This window comes from Drosophila mojavensis, unplaced genomic scaffold (assembly GCF_018153725.1).
Source record: "Drosophila mojavensis isolate 15081-1352.22 unplaced genomic scaffold, ASM1815372v1 contig_74, whole genome shotgun sequence".
NCBI lineage: Eukaryota > Metazoa > Arthropoda > Insecta > Diptera > Drosophilidae > Drosophila > Drosophila mojavensis.
Window position 1 is genome coordinate 7,718,210 of NW_025318899.1, and position 21,569 is coordinate 7,739,778.

At 39.5% G+C, this 21,569-nt stretch overlaps 1 protein-coding gene across 1 annotated transcript in view; it reads left to right on the forward strand.

Annotated features, from left to right (window-relative positions):
- Positions 1 to 20,257, forward strand: part of LOC6581734 (eukaryotic translation initiation factor 5B) — a 31,193-nt gene extending 10,936 nt beyond the window's left edge. Inside the window, exons 5-9 of the mRNA XM_002007420.4 lie at positions 744 to 820; positions 3,459 to 3,654; positions 4,832 to 4,939; positions 16,693 to 16,854; positions 19,903 to 20,257. Coding sequence (XP_002007456.1) covers positions 744 to 820; positions 3,459 to 3,654; positions 4,832 to 4,939; positions 16,693 to 16,854; positions 19,903 to 20,010 — 651 coding nt within the window. The 3' untranslated portion in view covers positions 20,011 to 20,257. The remainder of the gene's footprint in view (positions 1 to 743; positions 821 to 3,458; positions 3,655 to 4,831; positions 4,940 to 16,692; positions 16,855 to 19,902) is intronic.
- The last annotated feature ends 1,312 nt before the right edge of the window (positions 20,258 to 21,569 follow it).

Here is a 21,569-nt window from a genome sequence, read left to right on the forward strand (position 1 = left end):
CACGCGCGCACACACAAACACACACACACATATATTCACGATAGCATTTTGAAGAGCTTATTGCTTAATTTTCATTCATAAACACGTTGCGACCGCATTTTTAATGAAATCAACAGCGCGAAGGAAGTTGGCCCGAAATGTAGATAAATAGATGTGCATAAGAACGGAAGTCTTGACCGGAACGTGCAGACCTAAACACCAGGGGTTAGCAAAGCAATAAAAACCAACTGAGAAACTATACAGAGGAACAGAGAAATAAACATCAAATAAAATAAGCAACGCAATCATTCAATTTGTTGAGAAAGACGAACATTGTCTCGGGCTGGGCACTTAGGCCGGGGGCCTTGTCAGGGAACAGCCCTTGCCCTCTGACCCATGCTGAAGCGTGCTTAAGTGCTGACGTCAGCAATGCGTTTGCAGGTGTCAGTTGACCTTTTACCTTTTACCTTTTAGCACCCGTATATCGTATCGATGTCGTGCGTCTCATTTAATTAGCTTTGCGGCTGCTCTTACGCACTTCCTACGCCTACAAACAGGATTTTTTCTTCTTCTTTTTTTTTTTTTTTTTTTTTTGGTAACCTTATTTGCTGCGTCAGAATTTGAAATTTGATTATGGTTCAAGAGAATTGCGTTTGGCATTTGGCATTTGGCACACCTATTGAAATGTAAACATATTTTTATTACGAATTTCATAATCTAATCTACACACACTCTCTCTCCCTTCTTTCTTCTGTCTCTTGCAGTACTCTGCCATTCGCATTGGTCCCGTGGTCAAGCGTGATGTGATGAAGGCTTCGACAATGTTGGAGCATGAGGCGCAGTAAGTTAACCAAATATACTAAATTCCTAACAACTCTAAGCACAGTCGGCAGTATTTTAACGATCTCTGAGGTCCATTTATAAGCGGAGGCAGGCTACATATCATTATTATATCAGCTGTTGGAGACAACAATGTTGCATTCAGCGAACAATTCAATTTTATTGCAGCTTAACTTTATTAACACCAGCGACTGGTCATTTCCATTCCCTTATGCCCCGTCCTCCCTCTCCCTCGGCCCCCTCCGCCAGCATCTCAAAGAACAAAAGACTTATAAACAATGTGCAGTGCGGCTCTTTGAAGAGCGTGTCTGATATAGCCGACGTGGACTCCGTGTGGCTGTGGTTGCTCTGGGTTAAGTGATTCATTTAGCGGCAATCAGAGAATGCACTTTCCTTTCCACTGCCTGCGATACCCGATGATTTATTGTTGTGCGCGAGAGATACCCTTTAAGAAAATTATGCCTTGACGGCGGCTTTATCTCATTAGAGTTACTTTTGCAAATAGCGCGGCGTCGCTGCCGCTTGGCTGCTGCATGAGAAGCTTCCAATTGCAGCGACAACTGTTTTTGTGCTCTGCTTAGCAGCAACAAAGCGAATGCAGATGCACAGATACAAATGCATTCGCAGCTAGAGTTGCGGCTGATGAGTAACGTTATATATAGATAAACGTAGAGAGAGGAGCATACGTTCATTTAGACACATTTACTTACAGATACACTCGCAGATACCTGCAGATACATTCAACATGATATTCACAGCTTCAGATACGTTATTATTGCTGTTGCAATTACAGTTGCAGCTACATTTACAATTCGTTCAGCCCACATGCTCGCATTACTGCCTCACATGAGGCGATAACTTCGGCAACAACAATGCAATAGAAATGTGTGTAGCTATGCAGATACAAATGTATCTGAATGCCACATTTGTATCTGCATATCAACGCCCATGTAATAGACGCGTCGTTTCCGCTGCCAAACGCATCCGGCCCTTTGCGCATGCGCAGCCATTTGAGTTATTTATGCATTGGCAAAGCACTCAGACATGTCCACCTATCTCCCTCTCTCGCTCTCTCACTCACTCACTTTGCATTTTGCACTGCTTTTGAGTGAGAGTTTGAAGCTGTAAGCCTTGCTTGGCAGGCTATAAACTTAATAGTTCATTTGTACTAAGCAGTGCAACCCACCCTCGATCTGTCTCTCTCTCTCTCTCTCTCTCTCTCATTGCTCCTTTTCGCCCACTCTCTATTTTGGAGTGCTTTCGAATGAGTGAGTGGCAGGCTATAAACTCAATATTACATTTTAAGCCAGCACTGCAGCCCACCCCCTTTTCACTCTCTCTCTCTTTCTTGCGACTGCCCTCTCGCTCTTCGTGCGACTGAGATGGATAGAGCACACTCGCTGGCAGGCTATAAACACAGTATTACATTTTTACTATGTTTTGCCGTTTATTTATTGATGATTCTTACGCGCGCGGAATTTTTAACCATAAAATTTGGCTTTTTACGCTGCAGGTGATCACGAAATTTGTGTTTTTTTTTCTCTCTGCTTTGCTTCTTCCTCTTCAGTTTGTTTGTTTTTTAAGTGTCTTCCCTGACAACGATGATGATGATGATGATGATTCCGTCCTTGGTTGTCCACATTTATCTTGCCACAAGCATCATAAAAAATAACTTTAACTGTCTTTATGGCAACTCTTACACTCCGAAGCAACATAAAAGAAATATTTAACCACCCAATGCGAAAGATCCACAAACAATGAGCTTTATTTATTAATTAAAATTTGGTCTCGTGTGGAATTTCTTTAAGCTGATTTGAAATATTTGAAAATATATTTATAGACTATATAAACAGAATTTATATAGACAATAAAATGAGTGATCTTTAGCATTGAACGAAAGATTCTTAAGGAGAGAAACTTTATGTTGGCATAGGTGGATTAGCTTAGATATGGCATAAATTACTATAAATGATTTTTTGTGATGTCTTAGCAGACAAACGATCTACTCATTCTCCCATATATATGTATTACCCATTAATTAGCTCTTTCCTAGTATTTTCTATTTACCGTTGCATCCTCCATTTATGATCTAATTAGATCTTCTCGAAAGTTTTTCGATATGCGAGGATCGCCTAGAGTACTCAACAATATTTTAAGATTTTTTCATTCATTAGCTTATTAAAGCACTTTTGGAAATTTCCCCCATCCAAAGTCTTATAATCTTAGCTGCTAAGACATAAATAATTTCCTAACTATTTTCGTCATCAAATCCATTTTCCAAAAAAATAAGAAGAACCTTCTCGAGTTGTTCAACAATTTGTGTGGAACCGAACCTGTCTTGTCGGCTGACTCCAAAGGGTGGCACGTATCGACTTAATGCCAACTGTTTCCTGTCTTTGAAAGCACGTTGAGCATAGAAGAAGAAGAAGCAGAGATAGCTTAGACGCCGGCTTCTTCTTTTTCATTTCAATTATTGACGCTTCCTGGCTCCGTTCGACATAGTCAAAGACAGGAAAACCCAAATAGTTACTGATATTTGATGATGATGATGATAATTATAATTATAATTGTAATGTAAGATGATCATTTGTTATTGATTTAATTGGCCAACTCTTTCTCGTTCTACACTCGTTCTACAGATATGCAACGATCTTGGCATTCGATGTGAAAGTGGAGCGCGAGGCACAGGAAATGGCCGATTCGCTGGGTGTCAAGATATTCCAAGCGGACATTATCTATCATCTGTTCGATAAGTTCACCAGCTACCGCGAGGAGTTGAAGCAAAAGAAACGCGAAGAATTCCGCTCGATTGCCGTCTTTCCATGCAAACTAAAGGTGAGTGAAGATTCCTAAGAAATACAAATTAGGCAAATGACTAAAATTTGCGTGATCTAACAGAACTATGGGTGGCTTTACATATGATCTATTTTCAAACAATTGATATATAATAAATGTCGAATACGAGTCTATATCCTTGCTCATTGAATTGAATATTTCTTAATATACATATATTGCACTCTTAATCGAAGCAATAGTCATAGCAAATGCGAGCTACAGGTGTAAAATGCAATCAACTCGCCTTTGTGGCTGAGTGCAACTGCTGCTTGGGCGCAGCCACCCAGTCTCTCTGCCCCTCTCTCTCTCTCTATCTTGGCTAATGATGGCCAAGCAGGTGAGCCAACGAGCGATTAAGGCCTGTTTGGTGAGACGCTTGCATCACGTCCACACTTCCTGCTCAAATAATGTTGAAAATAGCATATTTGATTTATAGCTAATCATTAGGTTATAGTCGCATTCAACAACGACTCGAACTGCAGTCGACTCGACCGTAGGCAAGACTCTGGTCTCTCTGGTCGTGTCTGAAGCCCCAGTCTTGTCTCTAGCCACCGTCTTGTCTCCCACTGTGCTGTTAATTGGGCTCACAGCTGTGTCCAGTTGCCAGACCTTTTTCTTGCCTCTGCCTGACAACAACAACAACAACAACATCAGCAACAACAATGATGTTGTTTAGTTAAGTTATTAACTGTTGCCTCTTACATTCTCATATCATTGCCTGCATTTGGCCCTCTTTGAGTTGTCTGCTCCAGGCCAAATAGCATTGGCAACGCTCTTCAAAGCGAACAACACAAATTGCATTCAGCTTGAAAGCGATTAAAGAATTAGTTTTAGATAAAGATAAGCTTTAGATCTGTTCTGAATATAAGCTTCAAGATTGTTACTGAAGATAGAAGCTGAGTTGGATCTAATTAGCTCTGGTTGCTGCTTCATTAAGTAGATTACTTTTCTTATAAGAAAGTAGTAAGAGGTTAGAGTTTGATTTGGTTTGATTTATTTTCAATCTGGAAAAGTCATGTATGGCTATTCAAATTATTTGCTCGTGAAGAAATAATCCAAATGTAAAAATATTTGAGCTTAAAGCATTATAAGTCCTCAAGCACCATAAATATGTCTAGTTTTATCAGAAATCTCTACTAATTCCCCTTTTCCACTATGTTTTATCCTTTTTTCACAGATACTGCCACAATTCATATTCAACAGTCGCGATCCGATTGTCATGGGCGTTATGGTAGAGAATGGAATCGTTAAAGTCGGCACGCCGATCTGTGTGCCCAGCAAAGAGGTAAGTCTGAGACAGTGGGCGATGCAAATATTTAACTATTTTGCAAGACAGAAAGGGAGAGTGAGTGAGTGTGTATGTGTAAGAGAGAGAGAGTGTGTGTGTGTGTATCACAAAAGGTTATTCAATGGGAAAGCATTGTAGATCCATCTATAGGGGGTCTCTCGCATCGAACTATTTGCGACTTGCGACACAATGAAAATCCTTGTTTTCAAAATCGTGTCAAGTATCTAGATACAAAAATTGTGCGTATCTGTTTGTGTGCCTTTGTATGTATGTATGTGTGTGTGTGTGTGTGTGTGTGTGTGTGTGTGCAGGGTAAGGGCCCATCTTTATATACTGCGTCGCATTTGGTTTTGGTATCCAACTCAGAGGCTTTTTTCCATTGTTGACACAGGTGCTCGTTGCTGTGTCTGCTACACTTGGTATTTATTGTTTATTTGCCCATGCTCTTGTGATGCAATTGCGTCTTAAAACACATACACATACGTGAGTGCACAAAACATAATACAGTGAAAACTATGCGAGTCGGACAGCTTTGCTAAGGGAGATAGTTCCTTTGGGTTAGACACAATAATTGAATGTGTTAAGAAACTTAGATATTTGTATTGAAGAAGAAAGAAAAAGTAGAAATAGAGAATTAGCACTGTAGATTCCTGAAGCGTTTCTTAAACGATTTGAGATTCTACATCAAGATAGTGAATAAGAATTTTCATATACATTTTGAAAGAGTTTTAGGGTAGTTTTCATCATTTATATGTTCGATTTTCACATCTTCTTAATGCAAACTTTTTAGAATTGCACTCATCCTTTGAAGGTTTTCTTACAGTATAAACCCATTGCCTAGCTCCCTTCACACAATTCGTCCATTAACCAAGCGCAGCCAACTTAATACTACTAGATTCTACAAGCAAGCACATTCAGTCTGTATTAATTTATGCTTATCTCATAAATCAAAACGTAGATTAGATTGAATTGCGAATGCGACTGCGAATGCGAATGAGTGCTTCAATTAATGTCCTTCCGCTGAGACTGGACTCGACGCGGCTGCGACTGGACAGGCGTTCAATTTATGCGAAGACATGTCCTGTTTCCCGTCATCGTCAGCCAGAGGAGACAACAATAACTGTTTCCTCTCTGCCACAATCACAAACAAAAAACAAGCAACAGCAACAGCAACAACGACGACAACTTGAATTGGCTACTGCGATCTTTTTTTTAGTGTGTGTGTGTGTGTGTGTATTTTTGTTTTTTTTTTGCAAAGGGTTCGAACACTCTGGCTGTTGCAGGCGGGAAGCAGGAGGCGGGACGCAGAGCAGTTGGATGGATGGAACGCTTGGACAGCTGGTTCCCCCCGTTCTGGCGTGGCAATCTCTTAGTCTGGGCTGGTTGGCTTCATTGGCAATTATAACTTCCTCAATTATCCAACGGAGCGCAGCTAAGCTGTGCGCTTCCCGTCATTCATCGTCATTCTTTTTAACATTTTCCTCCTTTTTTTGTTCGGCTCTTCACTCTGCAGCAGCAGCAGCAGCAGCAGCAGCAGCTCTTTCTAAAGTTAAATTCATACAGATTTTCTGTGCTGGTTTGTGGAGTATTCAATACCCTACATGTGAGCTGAAGTAGGCTTTGTAGAGGCCCTGTAGGGTCAAAATAAATAAATAATATCGATTGGTCCTGTAATTGATACTGTAATCCTCTATACAGGTCGAGAAAAAGACTAGAAAATGAAGATAATTTCATTGCCTGATTTATCCTATACCTCCATCAGTTTTTATGTATCGGTTATCGGTTATCGATTGTCAAGCTTTGCTGAAATCAAAAGCTCGCCTCTTTGTAGCTCATCTGCTGAGTCCGCGTAGCCGCGGCTTTGGGGACTACCAGAACATGTGAGTTCTCCCCATCCTCCCCAATCAACTCTACTTTAAATGTGCACGATTTTTTTCTGCTTTTGCTGCCAAAGAATGCGAACGAGTGTTGTTGCTGTCGTCAGTTTTGTTGTTGTAGTTGTTGTTGTTGTCGTTCCTTTGCCTCGCGATTTCCGTCAACTCGAACGAGGGGTCCCACTTCCTTTGGAGCGGCTTCAACTGGTGCGCGTGCGTGTCAGCCGTTCGATACGTTGCTTAACTGCTTGCCAGATGGTCGGCCGTCGCAGCAGCAGACCTTGGCCCTAACATTGATTGCCTTTATTAATTATCTAATTAAATCTGTAATGACAGTGGCTTAACCACTTGCACGCCAGCTGAGGCCCAGCCCCGGCTCTACTCTGAGCCACATCAGTTCATTTTCAGTTTCAAGTTTTGCCTTTGTTTCGAGTGCCGCGTAATTGTTTGTTGCGCACCACCAAAAACTTCCGTTCCCAAGAAACATTTACAACGGCCAAGCAACTGATGAGCCACTTGACCATCCGTTGTGTCCATCCCGTAAAACCACTTCCACTTCCCGTACTTGTGGTGTCCGAGATCGATAGCTGCAACCCTTAACCCGAGTCCAATTGAAGTTCGCAAATTGCGGGGACAGACAAAAGTCAAAAAGCGGCCAAAAGTAATTCGAGCTGCATGAAAAGTTCTGCAAGGGTTAATTAGGGTAAATTTGGTGCATAATTTAAGGGTTCGAAGGGTTGAATTTTGTGGTCAAGCAGCGGCAAATGTTATCGATCTTTTAAATTACAGGGAGGGCGAATAAAACCCGTATAGTTATATCAGACTTTCGATTCGTACTCTGTTATAAACTTCATATATTACAAGGATTTCTTTTTAACCTAACTTTAGCTAAATCATATTCATAGCACTTACAGCATATCTGTTAGTCGCTCATGGCTTGCCTGCCCTGTCTTACTTGTTTTTCTCATTTTCTTCGACCGGCCTGCGAATAGCGAACGGAAGTTGGAGGCGTTACTCAGCGCCAAATCCGACAAGCACTTCATGTGGCCAATATGTGAGCGTGTGTGTGTGCATACCTGTGTGTGCGTGTGTGTATCTGCATATCTACACACTATCTGCATGGCTGGCTGTCTGTTGTAAAAAAAAAAAAGTTAAATAGTCTTGTTCGCTTCTTGGCAAAGTTGATTAAAGCGCAAGCGCCTCGAGAAAGCGAAATTTAGTTTTGTAAAGTTTAAAAACTTGCTACAGATGATGAGATCTCCACATTTTACTTATACATATATATTCATATATTAACATATTGTATATCCCTTGAATAATGTTGCTCAAAAGGGTATGATGTGTCTGAGAAGATGAGAATGCAACAGCCTAACTACTACTACCTACTAACTTCTACTACTTTTTCGTTGGTACATCTACTACTATTTTTATTTAAAGTAATACAACCATGCTTATATTATCATTTCTATTCAGAACTGGTATTATATTATTATTATTATTATTATTTTTACATACATATTTGGTTTCTACTACTATCGGTTTACTACTACTTTCACTTTCACTACACAACTGCTGCTTACGACTTACACAATTGTTATCTACTACATTTCTACTACTATTTTGTCACACATACTACTACTTTTACTACTATTCTACTATTCGATTTCTACTATATGACCTCTGCAATAATATCTCTTCTTCTATTTTGACTGCCACTGCCTCTCCCAAATACAGGGTAGCTATCGGCCAGACATACTTAATGAATTGTTTTTAATTTGGGGCAACTCTTTGGTGCTGCTGCTGCTGTTGCACTCATTTGTTACCCGTCGAGCGGGCTCCTGTTCGGGCTGCTGCCCTGGCTACTCAGCTACTCGTTTTCCAGTTGCTTTTATTTTTTTGGTGAGAGATCGAAGAGTCGATCGATATCTTTAATAATTTCATTCATGCCTCGAGTCGGCGCTGAACAGCACTCAAGTGTTATTGCTCATGTTGTTGTTGTTGTAGCGGAAATGAAAGCTTATTCATATGGTGCTGCTGCTGCTGTTGCTGCTGTGTTTTTCATCTGTTAATTAAATGCCTCGGGTTGAATTGAATTTGTTTTTGTATAGCCGTAGTAGCCGTATCGTCAGCCGTAGCCGTTATCCCTTTTTGTTCGCGCCTCAACTCCTGCCCAGATCTTGTTTAATTCATGGACTCGAAAACGCAAAAAAAAAAATACGTGAACGGAGCGGGCGCCCCCTGCTGTAGCGGAAATCGTAGTGCTTAACGCATGTGCCGTCGCATTTCAAGTAAAGATTTTCAATTGTTAAGCCTAAATGGGCGTACGACTTCCGTTTGTCGCCCTCGGGCAAAAGTGTAGAGTGAGTGCGAAGTCGTTGTGATATATGAGACGATATGTTGGCGAGTTTAATTGAGAGATAAATTATGGTAAATATATATATGTAAGGGAAATTTCTAGATAAATCAAATTAATATAGAAAGATATTAAATACAAATTTAATTATTATATGTTATATAATGTAAAAGTAGAAAATTTCTACTCCATAAGTTTGTATCTAAGTAAACTCAATTCGATATGAATCAGAACCCTGAGTGTTTCTGTTTCAATGCAAATCCTTAATCTCATAAAGAGCGACTGCGCTTGTAAGGGTATCTGAGCTGTCGACTAACTGCCGATGGCTTGAACAATGAGCAACTGCGTCACATTGGCTTTTTAAGGGTAATGTGAAGTATTATATGCGATACGGCTGCAGTACGTGTGCGACAAAGAAGTACTTTGAGCATTACGACAACAATGCCAAAGACAACAACAGCAACAACAACAACGCGGCTTAACTATAAAGCAATAGAAACAGCGTTAAGAGTCGGAACAAGTAATTAAATGGAAAATAAGTAGCAGCTGAGGCGCTGCGGAAGCAGATTGCAGCAGCAGCAGCCGCAGCAGCAGATGCGGGTTGCAATTTGAGGCAATGGCAGTGGCAGCCGCAGCAGAACGGAAGCAGAAGAACGGATATGAATGCTTCCGCACGTAGGAAAACACAAATGAATGAGAACGAATGAGCGAAAGAAGATAGAAAACTGAAACTGAGCTACAGCTCGACTCAAATTCTAAGTGTGTGCACTTCAGTGTGTGTGTGTGTGTGTGTGTTGCAAGTCGGAAGTGGCAGCGGAAGTAGCTCAAACCCTTAAGCAAAGCAGGTGTGCGCTGACTCTCTGCCTGCCTGCCTGCCTCGCTTTCTGCTCGCCCGCTTGCTTAGCCGGAAGTAAAAGTAAAAAAATGTTTTTATGAATGAGAAAAAGATCTGTGACTAAAAGCAGCAGTAAATTATGCTAGGTATATACATATAATAGTGTGTGGGCAGAGCGAGCCATAAAAATATATACGTATCTATATATATATCGAGTGATTTAGTTATGTATCTAAAATGGAACAAGCAGAGCATAAAAGCTGAAAATGCAATCGCAGCCAAAGCGAAGCATGAATGAAAAACTACGCCAATAGAAACTATATATATATATACATATATAAAAAAAACATGTTTGCAAACGCACAATTTATGTGGGTATATATGTATCTGTATCTGCACATTTGAATCTGTATCTATATAGTTGTTGTTTTTTCGGCATTTTTCACTTAAGCTAAACATTTTGCACGTAACTGTAAGTGGAGCTGGGTGTATTTGTATCTATCGCTCAATATGTGTGTGTGTGTGTGTAGCTGTATTTGTATCTGTATCTGTATCTATTGCTCGCTATTGCTAGCTGGCCGACGTTTCATTCATAAAAATGCTTATTTCCTGTTGTTTGGCTAGGCGACCGCCTAGAGCGCTTCATGTTTCGAGTGTAGTTTGCACAGTCATAAAAAAACACACACACACACCAAACACACACGCACACACACTCGGACAGACACGGAAAGTCATTCAGGCTAGCGATAAGATAATAAAATCCGCTTAGATACGCGCTTTTTTATATTTTTTGCGTTTCGTCTTCCTTTTAGTTGTGTCTCTTTCTCTCTCTCTCTCTCTCTCTCTATCTCTCTGTATGTACATATATATCTGTTATTTATATGTAGCTTTTACTATAAAACTGTACAGCAACAACAAAAGAAATTAGCGTAATTAGCAAATTACTCGCTATATTTATACATATGTATATATATATATACCTACTTCACTTTTGTGGCTTGGAATTGACGTCGACGTCGTCGTTTCGGCCGCTCGCTCGGTCGGTCAGTCGGTCGCCTTCTACTTCGGCGCATTTCAGTTTCTTTTTTGGCCGGATATGCTGAATTTGCACAAAAGTCGGAAAATCGCATAAATACCCACAGACAGCTACTGTGTGTGTGTGTGTGTGCTGATGCACGCTCATCAAATGAGAAGAGTATATTGGCTTTCATGCATTTATCTACTTGTATATCATATATATTTGTTAAAGTTGGAGATCTATGTTAGAGCTGCTGAGATTAGAGAGAAACTAATGTTGACGGATTTACTTTTTAGATATTTTATATATTGAAGGAGAGTGGAAAATAGGAAAAACTATGATCTATCCCTAGATCTATAAACCCCTTCATTTTTGCAAATCAGAGCAAATCAGAGAACTTCCACATTTGCAATTAAAATTTAATTTCACTTTCACCTTGGGCAAGTATTATGCAGTTGCTTACAGCCGTCTGCCACATTCTTACGTATATCATTTTTTGGTTACACGCGCTCCCAAAATAAATATACTTAATTGACGTTTGTTAATCGCAACGAAGATGATGTGGGGCACGGACTGCTTGGACTGTTTTGGACTGTTTGCTGTGGTCTGGTCTGGCCTGGCCTGGTCTGGTCTGGCGTTCTGCATACTTTTGCCTCTGGCCAGAACGAAATGTCGCATTCGCCCACGAGCATGACTGAAATTGGAACAATAAAACGGCAAAGGCAACGACAACAAATAAAAGTAAAAAGGGCTGACAGATTGTCTGGCGAGGCAAGTTGGCTCAATCGCTTGCCGTTTGTCATTTGGCCAATTAGTCAAGCGCCTAAGAGTCATACGCACATAGAGGAAACACGTGTTCTCAGGTATCTATGGGAGTTGCCAGTCTACATCGGGTTGGCATTGATAAGGCTGGGCACAATAATTGTCTAAATAGTGTTTCAAATTAAACCAGAATATTTATAGCTTTTAGTCACATAGTTTAAAGGGGGGTATTTTCTGTCGTGGCCATTCACTTGAATGGTAGCATATATATGACAGTTATATGACGTAATATACTCATTGACTTGTCAAAAATATGAATGTGTTTGATGTTTCATTCATCGTTTTAAAAATGACTGACAGTTGGTCAAATCTATGATTAGTCTATTAGATTAAGATGCTATGTAGACCTTTGCTTATCTTAGAATGTGGCTAGAAGGTATACCTAGCCTAATGTAATAGCTTGATCTATGATATATAATCTATATATATAGTAGTCCTATATATATATAAACTTTACACACCTGAGATTTTGAATACGGAAATATGTACTTTTGGCATTATTATTGGGCTTTTGAGTAAAATTTTATATAGTAAGAATAATAATGTAATGTAATTACTTATAATACGTTAGATTACTTACAAAGTCTATAGAAATTGATAATTCATATAGAGAGAGTATAAAGATTTTATAAAAGGAAATCAAGAGCTATATAAAAACCTCTACAACTTCATATAAATGTTAGTTTAAAGTAAAAATACTCTTTAAAGGTCTCGTAAAAGTGCAAAATACTCTAAATTTCAAATTGAAGCACTTGTTCCATATAGAGACACATAAGAAAGGTTAGCTAAACTGGGTCTCTGTGCCGAGCTCGCGTTCGGTGCTCACCTTGGTCTACTAAGCAGCATAATCATTGTCATTGTTTCAGTTAGTGAAACCTTGAAACATTTATTGGCATTTTTATTATTTTTTGCTTATTCACTTCCGATCACGTTCAATCCGGCGAGCAGATTGATGGCCGATTGCAAGTGCACCTTGGCTCCTTTTTCTTATCAGTCAGTAAATGCAGCTGTTGAATAGAGAAAGAATCTAATTATTTTATGGTATTTAATTTATAATTGTTTTGCACTTGCCCACAGATCGTTCGACTGATAAATTTATCTCTAAGTGTTTCCGATTTGATAGGCAGACCTCAGTGGCTGCTTATCAATAATAACAATCGCTGCAATCATGAATTGTCGTCCGGCGGTTGAGTCTTTGTTGATCTTGGCCACCGGCTGACACTGTTTGCACTTTGCAGCACCCACCTGAGCTGCATACTTGAGAGAGCTGAAGCCCACAGACTTCCTGTGAGTGGAGTGGAGTGGAGTGGAGTGAAGTGGAGTGGTGTGGATGCATTGGTATTGGTGTGTTGCACCGTGAAGTGAAAGACTTTTGTGCTGGCCCTCCTACGTGCTGCTTATTGTTGTTGCTGTTGCAGTCAATATGTGGGCGTTAGCTGCATTCACAGCGGATGCTAATGAGCATGACTAGACTTATGCCAGCCGCCTGATTGCTATTTGTCGTTGTTGCTGCTGCTGTTGCTGTTGACAGGCCCTCAGGGGCGTTATGCCGAGGCGTTGCAGATGCGCTGCAGAACAGCAGCTGCTCTTGGCCAACTGGCAACAATGCAGCGTGCTTCAACAGTTGCATTATGGTCCCTCATCGACTTTTGTCTGTCCACAGCAAGAAACGTGGGCAACTGCCTTTATCAGTTGGCAGCAGACGAAATGACAAATATCCATTGAAATATTGTAATCTCAGCAGGTCTGTTAGAACTTCAAGTCAAGCTAAGCTCAACTACAAAGTCAAGTAATAATGGCTTATGGCAGTTCGATTGGTTCTATAGTTATATATTGTATAGAAGAAGAAGATTGATCTTTATTGAAGCTCTCTATTTAACTAGCTTAAACGAAATTGTATCGTATTTATCGTTTATCGAAGTTGCTCGTTTATCGCTTATGAAAACTAACAATATGTTTTAATTCATTGTGCCACATTTATCTCTTATCGAAGCTTCGATCGATTATTGTTATATATCGTTAAGCGTACCTCATAACCGATTGCTACTGGACTCTGTCCTTTATAGCTATACATCGATATCAAATATCCGCTATAGCAGTTATTAAGATAATCTATCGATATACATTTATTATAGATTTTTTATTACCATGCACTCCAGCACTTGAATTCGCAGCTAAATGCAATCAGCAGATGACGTTGACAGCTTTCGCTTGTGGTTTGAGTCGCATATTCATTTCAAATGCACAGAAATTGTATACCGTTAAAGTACAAAGACCGACAACCCTCAACTAAGAAGAAGAAGAAGAAGAACATTGTTAAAACAGCGCAGATTTTTCTCTCTTAACCGTTTGCAGCTGCGCAGCGTGAGGGAAAAGCTTTTGAGCCATTGTGTTGACGTTGCCAAAGTTGTCAATGGCTGTGATTAAAGTTGAAATCACAGATGTTCATCTCTCTTTCTCTCTCTACCTCTCTCGCTCTGCCTCCTCTGTTTTTATGTGCAGCTGTCTCGTTCGCTCGCAGGTTTCATTGTGACGGATGTCGCAAATTTTTGGCACTCTGATTTGTCTGTGCATGACAAACACACACACACACACACACACACACACTTGTCTCTTTTTTTGTTGTGTGTGTCGAAATGCCGTAATTCTCTCAGCCGGCAGCTAATTTAGTGTTTCCTGCTGACAACTGCAGTTTAAGCTTCAAAGACAAAAGCAAACCATGACATGATAAAGAAAGCACAGAAAAACAAAACCACAGAGAAAGACAAAGAGAGAGAGAGAGAGTGAGTGAGTGTGAGAGAGAGGGAAAGAGAGTGAAATTAATTGCGAGAGTTAAGTTAATTACAACAACAACAACAACGGCAACGAGTACGCACAAAATGTGTGTGGTGTTCCAATGGGCTGTATCAAAACCGTTCTATGCAGTATCTCTCATAAATTGTACAATAAATGTTGTTGATTTCTGTACAAAAACAAAACAGAAACATGCGAGGCAGAGGCAGAGGCAGTGACTCGTGTTTGGTGTTGTTGTTCTTGTTTGAAAATAGACGACATCCGGTCTGTACAAAAAAACACTGTATATATATATATATAAATATATAAATCATATTTTTAGATAAACGTTGATACACACACATACACACAAACATCGAAACGCACACAGCGAGTCGATGGGTTGCATGATTGAGTTGCTCTTTTGTCATTACCAATCATATTTTTATATTTGAAATGCATTTCGCTTTGGATTTAAGTGTATCAAATGTGTTATAAATATGTGTATATTTATAGAGCGTAAACATAGAAGTTTTAGTCCAGTTTCCTAAAATGGAATGATAAAGCTGGGGATTTTATTTTAATCGACTCTCGAGTTGGCATGAAAATGATTTATATATATTATGACAAATCATTTATATATTATATATTATCGATAACTATTTTTTATTGCTCGCTCTGGCAACGCTGCCCAAGAAAATGCCATTAAAATGCAAGAAATTAGAACAAAATCCTATACCAAGATATAAATATCAACAGCATGTCAATGCTTAGGCAATCGATCATTAAAAACCAATTTAAAATGTTATCGATAACTCATCAATGGCTCAATCTGGCTGCGCTGCCTACACAAATGGTGTGGAAATGAAAATAAATTAACACATTTAATGAAAATTCGACAAGCGGACTAGAACTGAAAACGGAGCGTATGAGTAATCAACGACAGGAAATGGTGACAAATGCGACCCCTTTCCTCTCTCTCTCTCTCTCTCTCTCTCTATCTTTCTGGCTCTCCCTCTTTCTCTCTCTCTCTCCTTCTCTCTCTCACTATGTATGTAAATGTGTTGTAGCTATTTGCACCGATAGCAACAAGCCAAAAACGACGAAAAAAAAAGAACAGAAAAAATTTCAATAATTTATTTGGTTTGAATGAAATACGAACGAAGCAAACGGGCGACGTGGCCGCCATTGGGGCGCCCACAGGAAACGTTGACGCTGGCGCTGACGCCGACGCGGACGGCGCAGTCGATGTCAGCGTTGGCTTGGCAACAGTTTCCTGTGTTTAATTTGTTGTTGTTGTTGTTGTTGTCGCTGAGTGCAAACGAGTTACGACAACAAACATATTACAATTTGGTTCAATGACTTTGCCCAGCGATAGAGAGTGGCGACGCTGCTCGCTGCCCGCTGCTTGCTGCTGCTTGGGGGCGTTATCTAACCCACTGTAAACACCCATTTAGCCAAAACACCCACAAGCTCGCGTTTTTTGTCAGTCGAGCTGGCAGTGGCGATATTAAGGAAATGGCCGGACGCCAGATGTGTGTCGATAGCACTTAAGACTCTAGTTTTTATTTCGTTACCGAGTGCCCCCTCGTCTATTGGTCTATGACTTGACTTTCAACTGGCGGAGTATCAAGTATTGACAATGCAGTGTTGCCCGATTGCCATATCCTCAATTGTTTTTATTATTATTTGAATTTAATGCCCTGAACCATTTAAAGCCCTGTAAGCAGACTATATTGATCTCTTGCGTGACTTAAGCTCGTTTAATGCAGTTAGATCACTGGAAGACCTACCATTTCGAGCATATAAAGATCTTATTTTATTGTGTATAGGAAATCTACAATGTATAGGAAATCGATATATTGCGAAATCGATTAATTTATATCTGAAATGTAGGGGCTTTCAATTTTTGCGACTCTCTTAATGATCGTACACCCCTCTCTAAAGTTATTTTGATCGTACATTCGTAGTACCATTATCTATTGTGTTGCTAACTATCGGTTGGTTTGGTCTTTCCATTAATCATAAGCTCTAACTGAATCTTGCTAATAACCTTTTTCTTTTATTCATTTACAGTTTGTGGACATTGGTATTGTTACCTCAATCGAATCGAATCACAAGCAAATCGAATTTGCACGCAAAGGTCAAGAGATTTGCATCAAAATCGAACCGATTCCCGGCGAATCACCCAAAATGTATGGTCGACACTTCGAGGCAGACGATATGCTCGTGAGCAAGGTAAGAACTAAGATTGATAAAAATAAAAAAAAAATTAATTAAGTTCTATATTAGTTAAGCTAATCATAGGTATAGCTATAAGTTGAATTAGTGTATAATTTAAATCTAGATAATTATTGTTAGCCCAAGTGAAAGTCCAAAGTTCTTCAGATAATAATGTCGAGTAGCCTTGGCTAAACGTCATTAGATTCTTCATTGGTATCAATATAATGATTAATTAATATATTCCTTAGACATCTACTATATTTTCTATATTTCTTCTGTCCGACTTACCTATTCGCCAACTCCCCCCGTAGCTCCCCCTTTACATTTCCATTGCCATAATTGCAACATTTGATTTCTTGCTATGAAACCTAACTCTTTGGCCAAGTTGGGCAATCAGAAGGTGTTAGCTGCAATGGCCATTCGCTGAGTGACACCTGCACCGGTTGAGCGCTCGAGCACCAGGTACGTTTAGCACCTCCCACTCCCATTCCCATTCCCGTTCTATGCGCTATCAGCTCACTTGGCACTTAAACTTTGGCAGTGCGCCATTCGCATTTCCATTGCCAACTTGGCTTATCAAATTACATGGCCAAGTTGTGTAAACTTCGCGGGCAGGTGAAAACAAAGGTGTGCACCTGATTGTGGCGGTGGAATGGGATAGCGGGGGAGGCCACGGCGGCGGGGTAGCCATATAAACGGCATTAAAAGGTCTTTGCAACTTCCGCTAAAGCAAATGGCCAGCAACATTATTTGATTAATTACTTGAAAAAACAAGATTGTTGTAAGTGTGGGACAGTGCTCGACGGGCAAATACCCTGTAAGTAGCTGCAAGATGGATATGTACAATACATTTATATCTCTGAATAATCTGTATCTGTATCTGAATCTTTATCTGCATCTGTATCTGTATCTGTATCTGTATCTATATCTGTATCTGTATCTGAATCTGTATCTCTAACTATGTATCTATATATCTGCATTTGTATCTCTATCTATGTATATATATATCTGTATCTGTATCTCTATCTATGTATCTGTATCTGTACAGTTGTATCTATTCATCTGTATCTGTATCTGTATCTATCTATGTATGTTAAAGGTTTTACTTATGCCTCTTACTATCTGTTACACACCGTAGCACACCATCGACTCCCTTCTGTTGACATGCATCAACTGCAGGGTATTCAATAACAATAACATTGCTGACGTCAAGCAGAAGGACACTGTACGTACAAGACTGGGTGTGCATGGGTGTATATATATATGAGTGCTGTGTGTGTGTGTGTTAACTTTTGAAATCGATAATGAACTTAATTTTCGCGCTATTTTAGTGTCGCTTATCAATGAGGCGGCATCAATGACGTCAGCAGCATTGACTGCCAGTTAGGGTTGGCGCTGGCACTGGGCATGGGGCTGGGACTGGGACTGGGGCTGGAGCTGGGATCGGGGCCCTAAGAATGGTTGGGCAATTGCCCATTGAGCTCCACTTTGCAGCGAGTTTGATTCAATTAATTTGTAAAAATTGTTTGCCTGTCGAGTTGGGTAATCAAATTTGGTCCGCATCATGTAAAGACAAAGATGAAAAGAGAAAAACACATCAAGGACGAGGCGGGCAGAGAGCGAACGTGTGTCTGTATGTAGTTGCTGTGTCTCTGTCTGTGTGTGTGTGTGTGTGCTTTGTATGCGTGTACGTTCCATTCCATTCAGTTATATCTATTTACAGCCGCTTGGCTATTTTTAGAACTCAATGCCTTCTCATGCTATCAAAGGGTATTATGTCATGGCTGACCTGATCAAGGCGCGCCCCAAAACCCAACCCCAACCCCAGCGCCAGCGCCAGCCCCAGCCCCGCCCACTGGGTCTGGGGCCACGCCTGACGTCACGTTTCACCTTCCACGGCAATGCACTTGCTGCCGCATCGTTCATTGACTTCTGACGTTCTCTCAGCGGAATAACCCAGTTTTTGTTCGTCGGATTTGTTTTGGCTACTCACTTGACCCAGTTGCCGTGCAGCCGGGTTCAAGCTTTTGCATTATGCCACAGCGGCAACGGCTTTGACTCTTTCGTTTTTTTTTTTTTTTCTTTTTTATCAGAGATTCTGACGCATTTGACGACCCGGTTGAAGCGACAGCAACCCAAATACCCAAATAACCCCCCTGGCTTTAAAGCGTAGATAAGGTTCTTGTGGCGCAAGCTATAAATAGCTCAAAGTATGGGGTCAAATGTGAGACTAAAAACTAAGTTGAGGCTTTCTTTTATCTGTCTTCTCGAAGTTGCACGATAAAACTTTCATATGATAAGAGATTAATGATACTAGGGTTACTGCAGTACTATGCAGTATTCTATAATTTTGATATACTTAGTAAGCATTTCTTTTAGATATATATTTCGAGCTTACTTTCGATTATATCTTACATATATTTCTTATTGCATGTAAGTTATCGATAACATTTCGATAGCATGTTGATATAGACTTAACAGCTACCGTAAATCTTATAGTCAATTGCTTATCCGATTATATAGTTATTTGCTATGCTCGTTGAAGAAACTAAAATAGAAGAAGCCTAGCTTATGCGCAGCTCATTGATATGCATGGCCCATTGCCACTATTGTGCGATACGTCTATAGTTATATATCTTTTTATCGGGACATTATGTATGCAGCTCTCCATATTGAAAGTATTGTTCATGCTAATTAATATGCAACTGGCGAAAAAATTATAATTAAATGGAAATGCTAATGGAAATGGAAATGGAGACTAAGAAATGTATACAATCAAGCTGCCTTGGCGTATCGACCGGATGTTAAGAATAATATTTATTGTGCTCAGTATTTGTATACAATATATATCAAGCAATATCAAATTGAATCTGTAGTATTTATACAATATATAGTTTAGAGAGTCATATATGTATGTATATTATATTTATTTATAAGAAATTATATGTAAGTATCATATTTAATATCTATAATATATTTTATTTATTATATTTATTTATACGAAAAAAAAATATATAAATATAATAACTAATATCTATAATATGTTTATCTATATCTTTGCAGATCTCACGCCAGAGCATCGATGCCTGCAAGGACTATTTCCGTGATGATTTGATCAAAACCGACTGGGCGCTCATGGTGGAGCTTAAAAAGTTATTCGAAATACTTTAAGAAATCATTTTTGCCAAAATGTTGATGATGAAGAAGAAGAAGAAGAAGAAGAAGACGTAGAAGAAGAAGAGCAACTACAAATGCAACTGCAACTGCAGCGGCATTTGCTATAAAAAATTATGTACTTTTAACGGAGAACTCTTTAACTACAGACTGCTTGAGCTTGAGGCACGGCTGACTTGGCCAGATGAAGAAGATCTAATGAAAATGCTTTAGTCTTTATTGTAAAAATATATATGTATATATATATATTGTTTGTATTTGGTTTGGAAAAAGGTTTTTAAATCAAATTTGTAAACGCTTTTTGCACAACAACAACAACACCAAAAACAACAACAACAACATGAACACAAAAAAACATTTTGCGCCTCTTTTTGTTACGCCTCAAAATAAAATGAAATTTAAAGTTATAAAAGAATAATGAAGAAGAAGAACATGAAACGTTTATCATTTGCAAATTGGAAAAACTGTGTCAGCAATGACGTCACAGCAGCTCTGAGCTCTGCTCGCGTAACCTTCATTCAGTGCATTGAACCAGGTGGCATGCGCAGTGCAGCAGCTCCTTTTTCATTCATAGCTGTCATTGAATGCGCCAAGGATGTGAATGTGGATGCTGCGGCGGCAACTGCTGCTGCTGCTGCTGCTTGTGAATGGGTTTTTGCTGGCTCGCCAGGCGCTGCATCAGAAACTGGGTCAGCCAGCCGCCATGGGTTCATTCAACTTATGCCAGAAGGACAATTCTGTCGCACACACAGCACGGCACAGTTCTCGAGTGTGCCATACATACACACACACACACATTTGCTGCAAGTGCGTCACTCAAAATCTGTTTTATGCTCCACTTGAAACACATTACAGCAAACTCCTTGTGTCATTGAGGCTTTGGCATAGCTCATGGCATATCCTTGAATCAGCATTTAATATGCATTTATATATTCGCTTTCCCCCACCCCATTCGAATAGCAAACTGGCCATAAAGCCATTAGCTGTGTGGGGGCTATCAGCTTAGTCACTGCAAGTATTTGCCGAGCTAAGTGGCTTATTGTAATGGAGATGACATTTATATGACTTCACCAAAGTCTTAATCAGCTCAAGCAGCAGGCCATGTTGGGGCTTAGTAGCTGATTTTATATACACATATAATATATATGCGGCTGGACATAGCTGAACTCTTTATGATCAAATCATCGAAAGGAATTTAGCCATGAGCAGCTTTCTATTCTAAATATCTTTTATGTTACAAGGGAAAGATTTGTTTTAAGTAGTTAGATGTAAGTATAAGTTCCTTAGATTCAGAATCTACAAATTCACTTATAAGCAAGAGAAACCTATTAGCGGAGTAGCTGAAGCTATGTTTGAAAAGTTGTCTTTTCATATTGATATGAAAAAAATTGGCATAGTATTTATATATAAAATATATTTATGCTCTATGGGCAGTCCGATAAATAGGAATTATTTTTGATTAATTATATATACATTCATACAATATATATTCAAAACTATATAATAAAAGGCTTAAATAAATGCGTTTTTGTAATACACGCATATGTATAAAGTGG